The sequence below is a fragment of the Schistocerca cancellata genome, chromosome 11 (genome assembly GCF_023864275.1).
Source record: "Schistocerca cancellata isolate TAMUIC-IGC-003103 chromosome 11, iqSchCanc2.1, whole genome shotgun sequence".
NCBI classification, from domain to species: domain Eukaryota; kingdom Metazoa; phylum Arthropoda; class Insecta; order Orthoptera; family Acrididae; genus Schistocerca; species Schistocerca cancellata.
Window position 1 is genome coordinate 30,412,814 of NC_064636.1, and position 16,238 is coordinate 30,429,051.

At 44.9% G+C, this 16,238-nt stretch overlaps 1 protein-coding gene across 1 annotated transcript in view; it reads left to right on the top strand.

Moving 5' to 3' along the window:
* Nucleotides 1-16,238, top strand: part of LOC126108866 (uncharacterized) — a 183,768-nt gene that overhangs the window by 148,423 nt on the left and 19,107 nt on the right. Inside the window, exon 8 of the mRNA XM_049914230.1 lies at nucleotides 11,940-12,115. Coding sequence (XP_049770187.1) covers nucleotides 11,940-12,115 — 176 coding nt within the window. The remainder of the gene's footprint in view (nucleotides 1-11,939; nucleotides 12,116-16,238) is intronic.

The window sequence follows — 16,238 nt, forward strand, 5'->3', positions numbered from 1 at the left end:
ATTCTGTGGAAGGTACAGTTTTCGCCAATAAGTATCAATCAAAACAAACGAGTATGGATTCTTAAGTGTGGATTCTTAAGTATTTTACCCGTACAATTTGGAAATATACGCTGTGTTGCAACCAGAAGGATTTACCAACTGAGCAATAAACATTTTGATGTTGTTCTGTGACTGTGTAAACCTATATACACTCCTGGAAATTGAAATAAGAACACCATGAATTCATTGTCCCAGGAAGGGGAAACTTTATTGACACATTCCTGGGGTCAGATACATCACATGATCGCACTGACAGAACCACAGGCACATAGACACAGGCAACAGAGCATGCACAATGTCGGCACTAGTACAGTGTATATCCACCTTTCGCAGCAATGCAGGCTGCTATTCTCCCATGGAGACGATCGTAGAGATGCTGGATGTAGTCCTGTGGAACGGCTTGCCATGCCATTTCCACCTGGCGCCTCAGTTGGACCAGCGTTCGTGCTGGACGTGCAGACCGCGTGAGACGACACTTCATCCAGTCCCAAACATGCTCAATGGGGGACAGATCCGGAGATCTTGCTGGCCAGGGTAGTTGACTTACACCTTCTAGAGCACGTTGGGTGGCACGGGATACATGCGGACGTGCATTGTCCTGTTGGAACAGCAAGTTCCCTTGCCGGTCTAGGAATGGTAGAACGATGGGTTCGATGACGGTTTGGATGTACCGTGCACTATTCAGTGTCCCCTCGACGATCACCAGTGGTGTACGGCCGGTGTAGGAGATCGCTCCCCACACCATGATGCCGGGTGTTGGCCTTGTGTGCCTCGGTCGTATGCAGTCCTGATTGTGGCGCTCACCTGCACGGCGCCAAACACGCATACGACCATCATTGGCACCAAGGCAGAAGCGACTCTCATCGCTGAAGACGACACGTCTCCATTCGTCCCTCCATTCACGCCTGTCGCGACACCACTGGAGGCGGGCTGCACGATGTTGGGGCGTGAGCGGAAGACGGCCTAACGGTGTGCGGGACCGTAGCCCAGCTTCATGGAGACGGTTGCGAATGGTCCTCGCCGATACCCCAGGAGCAACAGTGTCCCTAATTTGCTGGGAAGTGGCGGTGCGGTCCCCTACGGCACTGCGTAGGATCCTATGGTCTTGGCGTGCATCCGTGCGTCGCTGCGGTCCGGTCCCAGGTCGACGGGCACGTGCACCTTCCGCCGACCACTGGCGACAACATCGATGTACTGTGGAGACCTCACGCCCCACGTGTTGAGCAATTCGGCGGTACGTCCACCCGGCCTCCCGCATGCCCACTATACGCCCTCGCTCAAAGTCCGTCAACTGCACATACGGTTCACGTCCACGCTGTCGCGGCATGCTACCAGTGTTAAAGACTGCGATGGAGCTCCGTATGCCACGGCAAACTGGCTGACACTGACGGCGGCGGTGCACAAATGCTGCGCAGCTAGCGCCATTCGACGGCCAACACCGCGGTTCCTGGTGTGTCCGCTGTGCCGTGCGTGTGATCATTGCTTGTACAGCCCTCTCGCAGTGTCCGGAGCAAGTATGGTGGGTCTGACACACCGGTGTCAATGTGTTCTTTTTTCCATTTCCAGGAGTGTATCAGTCAGGTCGAAATGTGAAAGCGGACAACTGGTTTACTAGTACTGGAATGATAATAGAGCTATGAAGGGAGAATTTTTCTTTTGTTGGTATGATGAAGAAAAACAAGCGTGGAGGTTTCTCTAGAGTTTGCTATCAGTAAAAGAAGGGCTGCCTACATTTCCTTTTTTGGCTTCCACAAAACTGAACTCTAGTTTCCTCCGTACCTAAAAAGGGGAAGTGAGTGATCCAGACATCACGTTTGCATGAAGATAATTCGATAGATGCTGACATTGTAGATAAACGGAAGCCATCCACCGTAAATTTTACAATAGCGTTAAGAGTGGTATTTTCACAGCGGACAAGCCGAATGCTTTGTACAACGCTGCAAGAAATGTGCGCCGCTGGTCAATGGTTGTATTTTTGTAATGATCAGTACAGTTGGAATCTATGCACAAGTGATTTATTGTGGCAACAGTAAGAATTGTATCAGAAGGAAAGGGTTCCTGAATCAGCTATGTTATACAATGTTGTTTTCTTCGCTAAATTCTGCAGAACTATTTAAATTTTGTACAGAGAACTCTAGAACTATGACTTATCTATCAAGAATTCTGCAAAAATATATATTTCTTAAAAAAAGGGCGCCAGCTTCACAGTAGGAGCTCTTATGGGATTCTTAATTAAGTTGCAATTACCTCTTAAACTATTACCTGCACTAAAAAATTCTACTAGGAATTTCGATAAAACTCTTCACGTGGTGTCCAGAACTGTCATCAGAACTGTTGTACGAATATATTTATATTTTCTGTAGAGAAAATGTGTCCAACATTAAATCAATTTATCACAAACTGTTATCGCCATAGAAAAATGTTATTAGGATTTTCGATAGAGCTCTTGGTGTTCTGTTCAGAACTGTCCTCAAAACTGTTGTACAAGTTTAATTTTTGCGAAAACTGACAAAAAATGTTTTCGATACAAAATTTTTTTCGAGTATTGTCCTTTTCTTCGCTAAATTCTGCAGAACTATTGAAATTTTTTACAAAGAACTCTAGAACTATGGCATACCTGTCAAGAACTGTGAAAAAAATATACATTTCTGAAAAAAAGGGTGCCAACTTCACAGTAAGTGAAAAGATTTTGTCCTTAAATTGCAATTATCTCGTAAACTATTAGCTGCACAACAAAGTGTTACTTGGATTTTCGAAAGAACTCTTGGTGTTCTGTTCAGAACTGTGCTCAGAACTCTTGTACTTATTTACATTTTGCGGAAATTGCCAAAGAATGTTTTCGATACGAAAATTTTTTCGAGTATTGTTGTTTTCTTCGTTACATTTTGCAGAAGTATTGAAATTTTGTGCAAAGAACTCTAGAACTATGGCACATCTAACAAGAACTGTGAGAAAAATGTATATTTCTCGAAAAAGGGGTGCTAACTTCACACGACTTGGACTCGGCCCGTGTCGTTCGCTGGCCTCCCTCGCCCTGTGTTGCTGTGACGCCCACAGCCGGGCTGTCGGAAGTGGGAAGCGGCTCAGACCGCAAATGGGATGTTAGCTGCCCGCTGACCGATAACAGCACGCTGTCACAGCGAGGACGTGACACACGTCCCACACACACACACACACACACACACACGTAAACGCGTGCAGTATTCCTGGCGCACATCCGCAAAGCTCTACTGACGCAAATACGAATTGGAGGCGATAAATCGCGATCCCGCCTAGAACCGGTCGGCCATGTATGTATGTATGTAAATTTAAAAAATATTGTATTCGAAAAGGAGAGAGAGAGAGAGAGAGAGAGAGAGAGAGAGAGAGAAGTTTTCAGTGTGTAGAAACTTAGAACAGCAACAGCAAAGGCAGCTCAAAAACAATACACACACACACACACCATAAACATATAAAATACTTTCTTCACACAGACGCATATTGTACATGTTCCACACGAAATATATACTCTGTCTCTCTCTCTCTCTCTCTCTCTCTCACACACACACACACACACACACACACACACACATGGACGTACGCAGTGTGCAATGAAACATTCATAATCTCAAGCATGCAGTCAGAACTGTGACAAATAGCTCATCAAACTATTCCACACACACCCAGTCAAGTGGAACACCTTTTTACCTTTTTACTAACAAATAAACCCACCCAGACACGTCAGTAAATAGTGTGGGTGCAGCAGATTTCCACACCTATGCCCCCCGATGAACCATTTGTGATCGTGGTAGGACACCCCCGCTTCCAGCTGGAATTGCAGTATATACCACAGTACATAACCTCAATCGAAAGGTCTCCTGATAAGCATTTGTGGCGCAGCGCCAATGCCCTAGAGGAGGCACCTGTTGAGGTCCCTGAACGTGAAAGTCTTTCAGGCTGTGCAAATCCCCGTGTCTGTCATGCAGACTTGTGGGACAGTCCAGCTCTGCCTCTAGGACATATCCCTCAACAGCATCAGCAGCCACATATTTGATCTCTTTCCTCAGTCTGGTGATTTCCCCTTTGGGCATCCATGAGAGCCCTTAAAAAGGGAGACTTTGTTGCATGGTTGGCCTTTAGAGACAGTTTACATCCAGGTACAGGATGAAACTGAAATCGTCAGACAACCTGTACTCCCCCTCGATTATTTGCAAGTTATTTGCCTTGGCATACCTGCGCACACATTGGCAAAGTCACTTGTGGACCGCATGTTCCAGGAAGACATGCATCTCAACGTTAATCAAGAATTCGCTGCTGGCTTGTGTCTTTCTTAACATGGCATCCCACGAAATCTGATCCCTATGCTACAGAACTTCTCGAAGATGTTGGCGGTCAGATGTATATTGGTGTTCATCATTTTACATGTTCTGATAAATCAGAGATGCCGAAGTCCTGCTGTTCACTCACCAAGTGCCCGTTCTTTCCATTCATTATGGTTATGCCTCTTAGTTTACTAGTGAATCCAGATATTCGTATGGAAAGACCCCTTCTCCCTCACAAGTTGAAACTCTTGAAACTCTACATCATCGAGATAAGTGGCTCCCTTTGCTAAGAATATCTTCAGGACGCGTTGGTTCAGCAAATTTCTAAAGAGACGTGAGCATGAAGCGTTGTGAATCCAGGAAGTGGTCTGATCCTCTTTGAAGCGGCATGTATTTGTCAGTGGTGTCAGCAATGACACTGATCTTATCATCCTACTACCCAGACTCGTCAAAGTGCTGAACTAGAAAGTGGGCATCATGCTCGCTGAAATTGTGGAAAAGATGGCTGTGTGCTGTGGCAGTTGGTACTTAAGGTTACACGGGTTGTCAGCTGCACTCTGGGACTTCCCCGTTACGTGGCCACAGTCTCCACAGGGAGCTTCCTCACCTCTGTCCAGTCACAGTCCCCAGATATAACGATCAGCTGCCTGCTTGCACAGTGCATCATTCTCCTTCACGTTGGTCATGAGGACGTTTTCACTACAAATGTTATAAACATCCCGGACAAGACTTTCAAGCTCAGTGAGCAGCCATCTCGCACTACTCCCTTGACACAAGATTTTAATTTTAGTGCACAGGACTTGATGGGTAGCCACATATCGTATGGATCATTTTGTGACAGTGATATGGGAGGCAGAGGCACCACGTTCACGCTGTACCACAGGAGCTAGGAGGCGCTCTAAATCGACGTAAACGACGAAGCGACAGAAGTGTTGGTGGGAGGCGTTCTTAAACTTCTAGAACCGTTTAGCCTTGATAAGCATTTCCACACCTATTGTTTCCTGGCTCTAGCAGTCAATCAGGTGTCTTTCAAGATACATGCTCTTGGTAAACGACTTGAGACATCTAGAGCAAAAATATCTTGCTCCTTTTTTGTTTTCATTTCAGAGGAACGTAGGTGGGACATGCATTTTATCCAAACGCTGTGTTGCTTATCGCCTTCAGAGATTAGCAGCAGGTCTACACTTTTTTGATGTTTCTCGGCTAATATGGACAAGAAGAGGGGAACACCTAATTTACGCTCGACTTCTTTGTCGATGTGCCACATAGCGTGTTAATGTTTGTCTTCTTCTTATGGCTTTCCTACATTCGGGCCATAAACGAGAAATTAGAACGTCAGTGAACATCTCGTGTTTGTTGTGTATCTGTATGTCCTGTATTTTTTGGTTAATTTCTATCACTAGCGAGAAGCAACCATGGAAATCAATTTAAATTCCTCTCATCATGATTCTGGGCATTAGGACATGCTTTTTTTGCAATGTTTACTTTTGAAGAGAGATGTAACTGGACCCCACAATAAGTTGATCAAAATCTTATGCACATAAATCAAGGCAGAGCATACAGCTGAGTGTCTTACAGGACTCCCTTTCCAGCACCTCAGAAAAGTGACTCAGTATGACCACTCTGGTATCGACTCACCGCATGATGTCACGACAGCTCTCCCCCTAACTTGGACAATGCTCTTCCCCACAACAACACGTCGAACTCCTAATAACTCTGCACACGAGAAGGAGAAAGAGACGCAGTTGATAAGTATCTAAGGAAGGGGAAATAAAAATCCGTATTCGTATAATAATAATAACAAATTCTGAGTACTTACAAGTAAAACTGTTGTTGTGTTTATTACTGGAATACACTTCCAGCAACTCATCATCAGCAGGCATGTTTGTCCAGCATGGGTACTAGAGGAGGTGTATGACGTCGGCAGGGGAATGTGTCTGAAAGAATACGGACAAACCCAAACGAAAACACAGGTGCAAAGGAACTAGTAGCTGGTGGTCGTGTCTAAACACCGATATTCGCATTGAGAACATCTACAAACTAGAGCATCCCAAAAATAGCAAACAAAAAATTTAATACTGTAGAATAAGCGATATCTGCCTCTGAACAATCGAAGTCGTTCCCCAGAGATCATCATCATCGTCATCATCATTATCAGCTGCTGGGTTCAGATCCCACAGTGAGTAACGTCTGCTCACACCTAGAAAAGAAGAAGTAGAACCCATAAGAATCACTTACACTACTAGACATTAAAATTGCCACACCAAGAAGAAATGCAGATGATAAGCGGTTATTCATTGGATAAATATATTATTCTAGAACTGACAGTGATTACATTTTCATGGAATTTCGGTGCATAGATCCTGAGAAATCAGTACCCAGAACAACCACCTCTGCCCCTAATAACGGCCTTGATACGTTTGGGCATTGAGTCAAGCAGAGCTTTGATGGCGTGTACAGGTACAGCTGCCCATGCAGGTTCAACACGATACCACAGTTCATGAAGAGTAGTGACTGGCGTATTGTGACGAGCCAGTTGCTCGGCCACCATTGACCAGACGTTTTTAATTGGTGAGAGATCTGGGGAATGTGCTGGCCAGGGCAGTAGTCGAACATTTTCTGTATCCAGAAAGGCCCGTACAGGACCTGCAACATGCGGTCAGGAATTGTCCTGCTGAAATGTAGGATTTCGCAGGGATCGAATGAAGGTAGAGCCACGGGTCGTAAGACATCTGCAATGTAACGTCCACTGTTCAAAGTGCCGTCATTGCGAACAAGAGGTGACCGAGACGTGTAACCAACGGCACCCCATACCATCACGCCGGGTGATACGCCAGTATGGTGATGACGAATACACGCTTCCAATGTGCGTTCACCGCGATGTCGCCAAACACGGATGCGACCATCATGATGCTGTAAACAGAACCTGGATTCATCCGAAAAAATGACGTTTTGGCATTCGAGCACCCAGGTTCGTCGTTAAGTACACCATAGCAGGCGCTCCTGTCTGATGCAGCGTCAAGGGTAACCGCAGCCACAGTCTCCAAGCTGATAGTCCGTGCTGCTGCAAGCGTCGTCGAACTGTTCGTGCAGATGATTGTTGTCTTGCAAATGTCCCCATCTGTAGACTCAGGGATCAAGATGTGGCTGCACGATCCATTACAGCTACGCGGCTAAGATACCTGTCATGTCGACTGCTAGTGATACGGGGCACTTGGGATCCAGCACGGCGTTCCGTAGTACCTTCCTGAACCCACCGATTCCATATTCTGCTAACAGTCCTTGGATCTCGACCAACGCGAGCAGCAATGTCGCGATACGATAAACCGCAATCGCGATAGGCTACAATCGGACCGTTATCAAAGTGGGAAACGTGATGGTGCGCATTTCTCCTCCTTACACGAGGCATCATAACAACGTTTCACCAGGCAACGCCGGTCAACTGCTGTTTGTGTATGAGAAATCGGTTGGAAACTTTCCTCATGTCAGCACGTTGTAGGTGTCGCCACCGGCGCCAACATTCTGTGAATCCTCTGAAAAGCTAATCATTTGCATATCACAGGATCTTCTTCCTGTCGGTTAAATTTAGCGTCTGTAGCACGCCATCTTCGTGGTGTAGCAATTTTAATGGCCAGTAGTGTGTAAACAAAACACTATTGAAATTATGTATACTTGCTTTCATCCTCAGCCAAGGTGACCATGATGAATGACATCACACCGTCGTCGGTAAACAGTGACAACAGTGCGGCATCATCATTGTTATCCAACGTGCGTGGCCATGACTGCAGTCACCATCGTCGTCACGGATACCGCACGAGCGCTTGACTCCGATATCAGGACTGGCTGGCAGTGGGAGAGAGAGAAAGACTCGGGTCGCCCTCCGCAGGGCTGTTTACAAAACCCTTCAGCCACGCAGCGTGCGCTGATCAGGAATTCAAGTCGCAATCCATCACGCTTCTTCTCTCCCCACTAACATTACTTATACATAGAGCATTGCGACAGTGCCCAGCGTGTTGGTACACATTTGAACATGCCTCTCTCAACTTGCTACTACTCTCATTACTTAGCAAGCGTGGACGCAAGGCAGCACAAACGGGTTTATTTCTCGTAAGAAAAGAACTTCCACATATTAAACGAGTGGGATTGTGCTGTGACAGAAATGCACGAAATGGAATATGCTGGCTGCAAGTAGCTGCTGATCGGCTACGTTTTGAGAGACACATTGCAGAAACTTGGGAAATCGTCTCGACAGTTCTCCAAAAAGAGTGTAGATGTCACCTGGTAAATAAACATAGCTGACAAAAGAACTGTAAAAAATGAGCTCGGGAGTATCTAAACAAGTACAAAAATTTTATTAAGAAAATAATATTTGCACATATCTGCAACACAATTAAATCCGTTTTTCTCTCCGCCACCGTACTCTTGCCTAAGGTGTCTGACTGACATACAGTTGAATGGTTCCAAATTCAGGATGGCAGTGTTCTTGAAAATATCCCACATTCATACCACCACCTCACGACCTTTGACTGCATGACGCTCTCTCTGTGATCACAGTTTCGGAGTGATGTCAGCATATCCTCACAGGTCATTCCTGTATCGTGGCGGCTACTGCGATAGTGGAATCGAGTCAATCACGCTACTGTCTTCCAAGACATGTCACACCTCATTGTTCTGAGCAGCTGGGCAGAAGTGACAACTGTGTAGAAACTTGTCGAAACACAGACTGAGTCGACGCGTGTGACAACAGCCACACCTCCAATCATCTTTAAACATGAAGCGGCCGCACTCGTCGTGGAGGCCTCGCCCGTGAGCAACAATGTTGCACCAGGAGGCAGGCAGCTTGGACCTTGGCAAGCAGGTCTTCAGCTGTATGTACAGGTGTTTCGTACATAACCTCAGAGAATGAGGTCTAGTGTTGTAAGATCCAGCGATCGCAATGGCCATCAGAGAGGACCCCCACTTTCCAGTCCTACAATGAGTGTGAGTATTCTTCAGGTGCTTGCAAACATTAACATCAAAGTGGAATGATCTTGGATAATGCCCTAAAATACCTTGACTGAGAATCTTTGCTGTTGGCCTCCGATATGGGTGGCGTGGGTGTTGTCCTCATTCTAGATCTGCCTGTTTGGCTTTTGAAAACAACATCACGGATGAATGAGGCCTCATCCACAAACAATACACACTGTATGAAGTTGGACAGTACAGCGCTGTGAACGATACTGGATTGCCACGAGCAGACATAGGGCTCAAAATCCGTTTGTCCCAGTGCTTGCACATTTCACCTTTGATTACTCATTGTGCACTGTACACAGCAACACACCTCACCATGAACACGACACAAGCTATCTGATGCAATGGACAGCTGACAGCAGGGTCAGTGGTGTGCTTGCGGCACAGGTTAATGCGCCACTGCGATGCTTGAGTGCTACGAGCCTAGTTGTGCACAGTAGGTCCGCTTGGTGGTCAGGTGTCTACACTGTTTATCAGCTGCTACTGTTCGAGTGCACAACGGACACCCGAGATCTTTACAAGGGTGTGAAGAACTGCAGGCATCATTGCAATACATGCATGCATTCAGACTGACAGTCGTTGCTTTGAAGAATTGCTGTGAGCTACATTGTTGTTAGGTGGTGTATGCTGTGTATGTCATTAACACAATAAATATGCACTTTCGAGTATTGGTTCCCTATCTCAATACATTCTATTGTGGAACCACTGTCACCTGTTTCAGTGTGACCCAAAAGGATTGGGGACCCCACGTGCAGAGAACAAGAGCAGTTCTGTCCCACTTCCCTCAGACTCTCCCGACGGCACCCATGTCTGTGGTGAGCACTCACCTTCCAGAACAACATACTGGGTGACGCTAGGGTAGATAGAAGAAAGGAAAACAGAATGGGCAAGTGCGAGAGGGACTCACGCACTAAGGGTTCTGTACAAACTCCCCATCCTGGGAATCGAGATTCCCAATGATTTTTGCCTGTTATGGAGACTCTGTAACTTTACTGGCAAGATACTGGTCCCAGGAATACCAAGATCGATTCAGAAATTCTATGTTATTTCCTCAGCCCAGCCCAAACAAACAAGAACAAGCAAGCAGAGGACTTTAGTTTACGTATGTAGGGAGAGAAGATTTAATAACACATTTCTGTTTACTTACTAAATCATGAATACAACATACATTTTATGTTTGGATGCAGTAATGTTCGTATGTTATTCTTTCAACAGGTCATGAATACAATGTATGTCCAAGTAGAAAACGACATTTTTATGTGATATAATTAAAAGTTAACAAGTTTCAGATTTTTTGCTTTACTTGTACCGGAAAACTTAGTTGTTGTCAAATCTCATGATTCCAAGTCAATGGAGAGCACCCTATAGGTTTCGATGAGTGAGTTTTCGATTATCAAAACACGAGACATAAACGGCCGTCCGTATTTGTTGACTGGAGTGAGTTATAAGCTTACAGTTTTTACGCCGGCAAGGGTCGATATACCTTTGTATGTGACATAATTTGAACATGATACGCAGAACGTATCCAGAGAAAAAGATTCCCAACAGATGGACAGACAAATAGACAGACTGATAGAAAATAATAGGAAAAGTATTTTCTAGAGTTATATAGTTACCAATTATGGAGTTTAAGATTTTTTCCTTTATTTCCACTGTCAAATCTGGCTTCTTTCAAAATGTCATTATTCTAAATCAACAGGGAGCACCTTATAGATTTTTGTGAGTGATTTTTCAAGTATGAAAATGTGTAATTAAATGGCCATATCTTTACTGCATTGACTTGGAAGCCTACAATTGGTACAACGCCAAAGGAGCATAGACCTTAATATGTGACATAAATGTGAACTTCGTACCTGAAAACGGTCCAGAAAAAATGATCTTAACACTCGGACAGTCAATACATTCCTTCAAATCTGCAATATTCGAGACGTGTTCAGATACAGGCGACATTGTGTTAGATGACGAGCAACAAACGCAAATTTTCGGCAAAAGCGATCAGCCAGGCAACAGACAAACGTTACAAAATTTTGAGTCAAACTGACATTTCGAGTGCGCACAATTAACTCAGATATGTAGCGGCTGATGTCTATCGTTGCGTTTGTAGAAGGTCGTAACATCAGGTTTCTCACAGCGTTGGTACAGAGTAGGATTTTGACGGATTTGTCAACAGTCTGGCCATTCTATTTTCGAAAACCGTTCAAAAGTTTGAATAGAATCTCCAGCCACGCCATGTGGCTTTACACGTAGGAACTCGACGCTGCTGGCAGCTCCAGAACATTTCAGTTGGATACACCGTCACGGGAGTATAGATTCATACATTCAGACGTCTGTAATGTCAACTAGCAAGAAATATCTGCACCTCTCTTATCTGATGTCACAGTTTGAGAAATGTATTTATTTAATAAAACCCCACTAGGCATCTGCTGTGCGTTAATGATTTTATGCCTTTACAAAACTGAATGTACTATACTCATGCGCTGGCAGTAATTTCAGTGTCATGTAATAGTGATACATGTAACTGTATACTAAGACAGGCTGCTGCTTGTGGATGTTATGAAAGTAATTTGAACTATTTTCTGTGTGTCTCAGGGTAACCACACGAGTGATCAGCAACTCCACCGTTGGATTAAGGACATGGAACGTGTGAAATACATGCTGCGCACGAAATTAACCGGATGGTTACAGGACTTGCAATTATCCAGCAAACAGATGGAGCACTACGAGGTGGAAGAAGACAAGGACAGGCCAGGGCACTTGATACTCAGGTATAAACCAGTGTACACTCAAATGTCTGTCGTACTCACTATGGTTTATTGGAGTTTATCTCACTTTTATCCATGGAAGTATTCATTAAAGTTATAGAAAACACAGGGATCATTTAATTCAGAATGGAGTAAAGAACTAGCACTAATAGACAGTAGTGAAGGACATGGTTAAAGAAACTCGTGATTTACAAAGGTTTTTGACTCCGTGTAGCCTTCGATTTTATGATTCGTATTGTGTCTTAAAATGTGCCACGTATTACGTAACAGACCAGCGGAGAAAACTGACACAATAATCGATGTTACTGCATTTACTAGAGAAAGTATTGATGGTTACAGATACTTCCGAAGTTTTCATAATTTGTGGAAACAATGATGTGGAACCTGACACGAAAAGTGAGCGTGTCCTCGTCTTATTCGGGACAAAAAAACAAAAACAAAAACACTTCGGGAGAAATTACGGTAATACCGTCTAGTAGCGACTCTAGTCCAGATACTGGCATCCAGTCGGCGAGGAAAAGAGGCCACAAGTCATGTTCATCTCAATAGATGGGGGAAAAATGTAAGCAGTGATGAGGGAAGATGGGAAGACGTCAGCAGAGGGCAGGAGGCGGATGGCCATCGTTCTTATATTTTGTTCTGTGGTTGGTGTGTTTAAATCAGTCCGTAGCATAGAGCGTAAATACTGGAGGTTGCGAGCGGGAGGAAAGCGGAATAGTCTCTCGAGTGGTTGACATATGGGGCCGTGGAATGGAGTATTGTAGGAGATATGTTGGCACTATGGAGGGTGACCAGGTGGCCTCCTATGTGGGAATGGGCAAGCTCCCAGCAGGCACCACAGGTCTTGTGGCGGTGTTGTTGGATTCTTTCAGGTGGCTTATTGTGGGATAGCTATGGAGGTGGAGAACATGGATTACGATGGACAATTATACTCAGTCGTGACTACTATCAATAGGATGAATGACTTGTGCAGTTATATCTTAAGAGGTCGATAGGGGAGACACTTTGGGATGAGTGTGTCTGGGAAATGGACTAGGTCTTCTGAAACGAAAGTGATCAACCGACATCCACAAATAAGTTCATCATGAGAATTGATGTGGGTAAACAGCTGTGGAGAGAGAGTGGTCAGTGTAAGGAACGAAATTATGTGCTATAGGATGAGGACAGAGACAGGCAGTAGCACAGATCACGGCAGGGTGGTAAAATACACACTCAGGATAAAGTATTATGCAGGATGATTGAACATGATTTATAGCCAACTGGAGCTGTTTTTGAGGAACGGTATTGTTACTCCATAATGTTTATTGTGTGGGGATTTTTGGTTTGCTACTCCACATCTGTCATCAGAACTGTGAGTGGGTTACCGGTTCACTGTGTACGGACACATGCAGATAGTGTGACGGGATAAAACTATCAATATTGTGTCAGGCAGTGGGAATGAAGGGAACAGTGATTTCAAGACAGGGGTGCACTACACAAAGGAAGCAGCTAATCGGATAGCCGAGAACTTGTGGAGTGCACATGGGGGGTTTCAGGCTAGCCAGTAGTTTGAGGTACTCTCATGAACACTAGCCAATTGGTACACATTTAGGGAAATCAGATAGCTTTCAGAGTAAAGTCAGTTCGACTCTGAAACTTTTATCAGTCAACTGTCGAAGTATTTGTAACCTAGTTCCCAAATTTACTCTCCTCCATGAACGCTCTCAGCCTCAAATTATTCTTGACTTGAGAGCTGGCTAAGACCCTAAGTAAAAAAACTCTGAGATATTTAGCGAGTCTTGGAATGTTTATCGGAAAGACATATTCGACGCCGTAGGAGGGGAAGTGTTTATTGCAGTTGACAAAAAATTTTCTCTTTACTGAGGTTGAATTTGAGTGTAATAGTGAAGTTACGTGGTCGCACATAACAGGACCAGGTGAAACCATATCAGTTGTTGGATGTTTTTACCACGCACCCAACTCCGCTGGGACAGATGTGGAGCCATTCAAAGAAGGTAAACAGTCAGCATTGCATAAATATCCGGATCACGCGACACTAGCTGGCGGTGACCTTAACCTACCGAGTATAGACTGGGACGTCTATGGATTCACTGCAGGTCGTGCAGACAGACAGTCTTGTGAAGGACTTTTGAACACGTTTTCCGAAAACTGTTGAGCAGCTAGTTCGGCAGCCAGCACAAACAGGCAGGACCTTATCGATGGCGTCAGCATAGAGATGGGGATTAGTGAACGTGATGTCATCATAGCAACTGTGGTTACGAAAATCAGTAAATCAGTCAAGAACGCTAGGAGAGTTGATATGCAGTTGTCAGCGTCTCACTTAGACAATAAAATACAATCATTTAATTCCAGAATTATGGTCATAGAGGAATTATGGCTAAAGTTTAAAGAGATTGTAAATCGTGATCCGGAAAAGTATGCGCCTACTATTGGATCAAGGGCGGAAATGACTCATCGTGCTTTAATAACAAAATTCGGAAAATGCTGAGGAACGAAAGGCTGTTACATTCTCGGTTCAAAAGAGAACGCGCTAATGAGGACAGCAAGATTTGTAGAGATTCGTGCGTCTGTGAAAAGATCTGTGCGCGAAGCATACAACTGCTACCACCGGAGAAGCGGAAAAAGTTTTGCTCCTCTGCAAAATCGTTAAGCGGATCTAACGCTTCCATTCAGTCACACGTTGACCAGTCTGCTTTGGCTCTAGAATATTCCAAAAGGAAGGCCGAAGTTAAAAATTCCTCGTTTAAGAAATCGTTCACGCAGGAGAATGGTAGTAACGTGCCGTCCTTTGACCATCGCACAGAGTCCCGTGTGGAAATCATAGTAATGAGTACCGCTGGCGTAGAGAAACAGCTGAAACAGCTGAAAATAAATAAGTGGCAATGCCTAGGTGGAATGCCAGTTTGGTTTTACAAAGAGTAGTGTACGGCATTGGCCCCTTACTTGCATTTACCGCGAATCTTGCGATCAGCGCTAAGAACCAAGCGAATGGAAAAAGGTGCAAGTGACTCTGGTGTATAAGAAAGGTGAAAGAACGGACCCACAAAATTACAGACCAATATCCCTAACACCTGTTTGCTGCAGAATCCTTGAACATATTCTCAGTTCGGACATAACCAACTTTCTTCAGACTAAGGAGCTTATGAGCACAAATCAACACGGTTTTGGTAAGCATCGCTTCTGGGAAACTCACCTTTTCCTTTTCTCGCATGATGCACTGAGAGCTACGGATGAAGGAGAACAGGCAGATTCCATATTTCTAGATTTCTCCAAAACATTTGACATGGTGTCCCATTGCGGGGTGCTAACGGAAGAACGAGCACATGGAATAAGTTGAGTGACTGCAGGATGACACAAGATGACGTCGACAAAATTTCTAGTTGGTGTAATGAATGGCAGGTGGCTGTAGAAGAAAGCGGATGAGTAGCAAAAACGAACCCGTAATATCCGGATACGGCAGTCCAAGTGTCCTGCTTACCACAGTCATTTCGTTGAAATATCTGGGCGTAATGTTGCGAAGCGAGATGAAATGGAATAAACGTGTGAGGATTCTGATAGGGTAGGCCAACGGTCGGCTTCGGTTTATTGTGAGAGTTTTGTGAAAGTGTGGTTCCTGTGTGAGGGAGACCCCGTATAGGACGCCAGAGCGACTTCTTGTTCAGCATTGCTCGAGCGTTTGGGATCTGCACCAGGTCGGATTGAAAGAAGGCATCGAAACAATTCAGGGGGTTCGATCAGCATGCAAGTGTTACGTATATGCTTCTGGAGCTCAGCAGGGAAGAACTCATTTCGAAGAAAACAAGTGTAGAGAACCTGGCTGCAGAACGATCCTAATGACGCCAGCATACATTCCTGGTAGCGACCACGAAGACAAGATACGAGGAATTACGGCTCCTAAGGAGGCATATGGACAGGCGTCTGTCCCTCGCTCTGTCAGCAAGTGGAACAGGAAAGGAAACGACTAGTTGTGGAACAGGGTACCCTCCGCCACGCACCGCACGGTGGCTTGCGGATTATGTATGTAGATGTAGATACAAAGGACGATAGTTGAGAGGAATTATTGGTTTCATGTCCGTAAATTTAGTGAAATCATTTTTGGCTGGGTTTCATTTGGAATCGTGAGGTT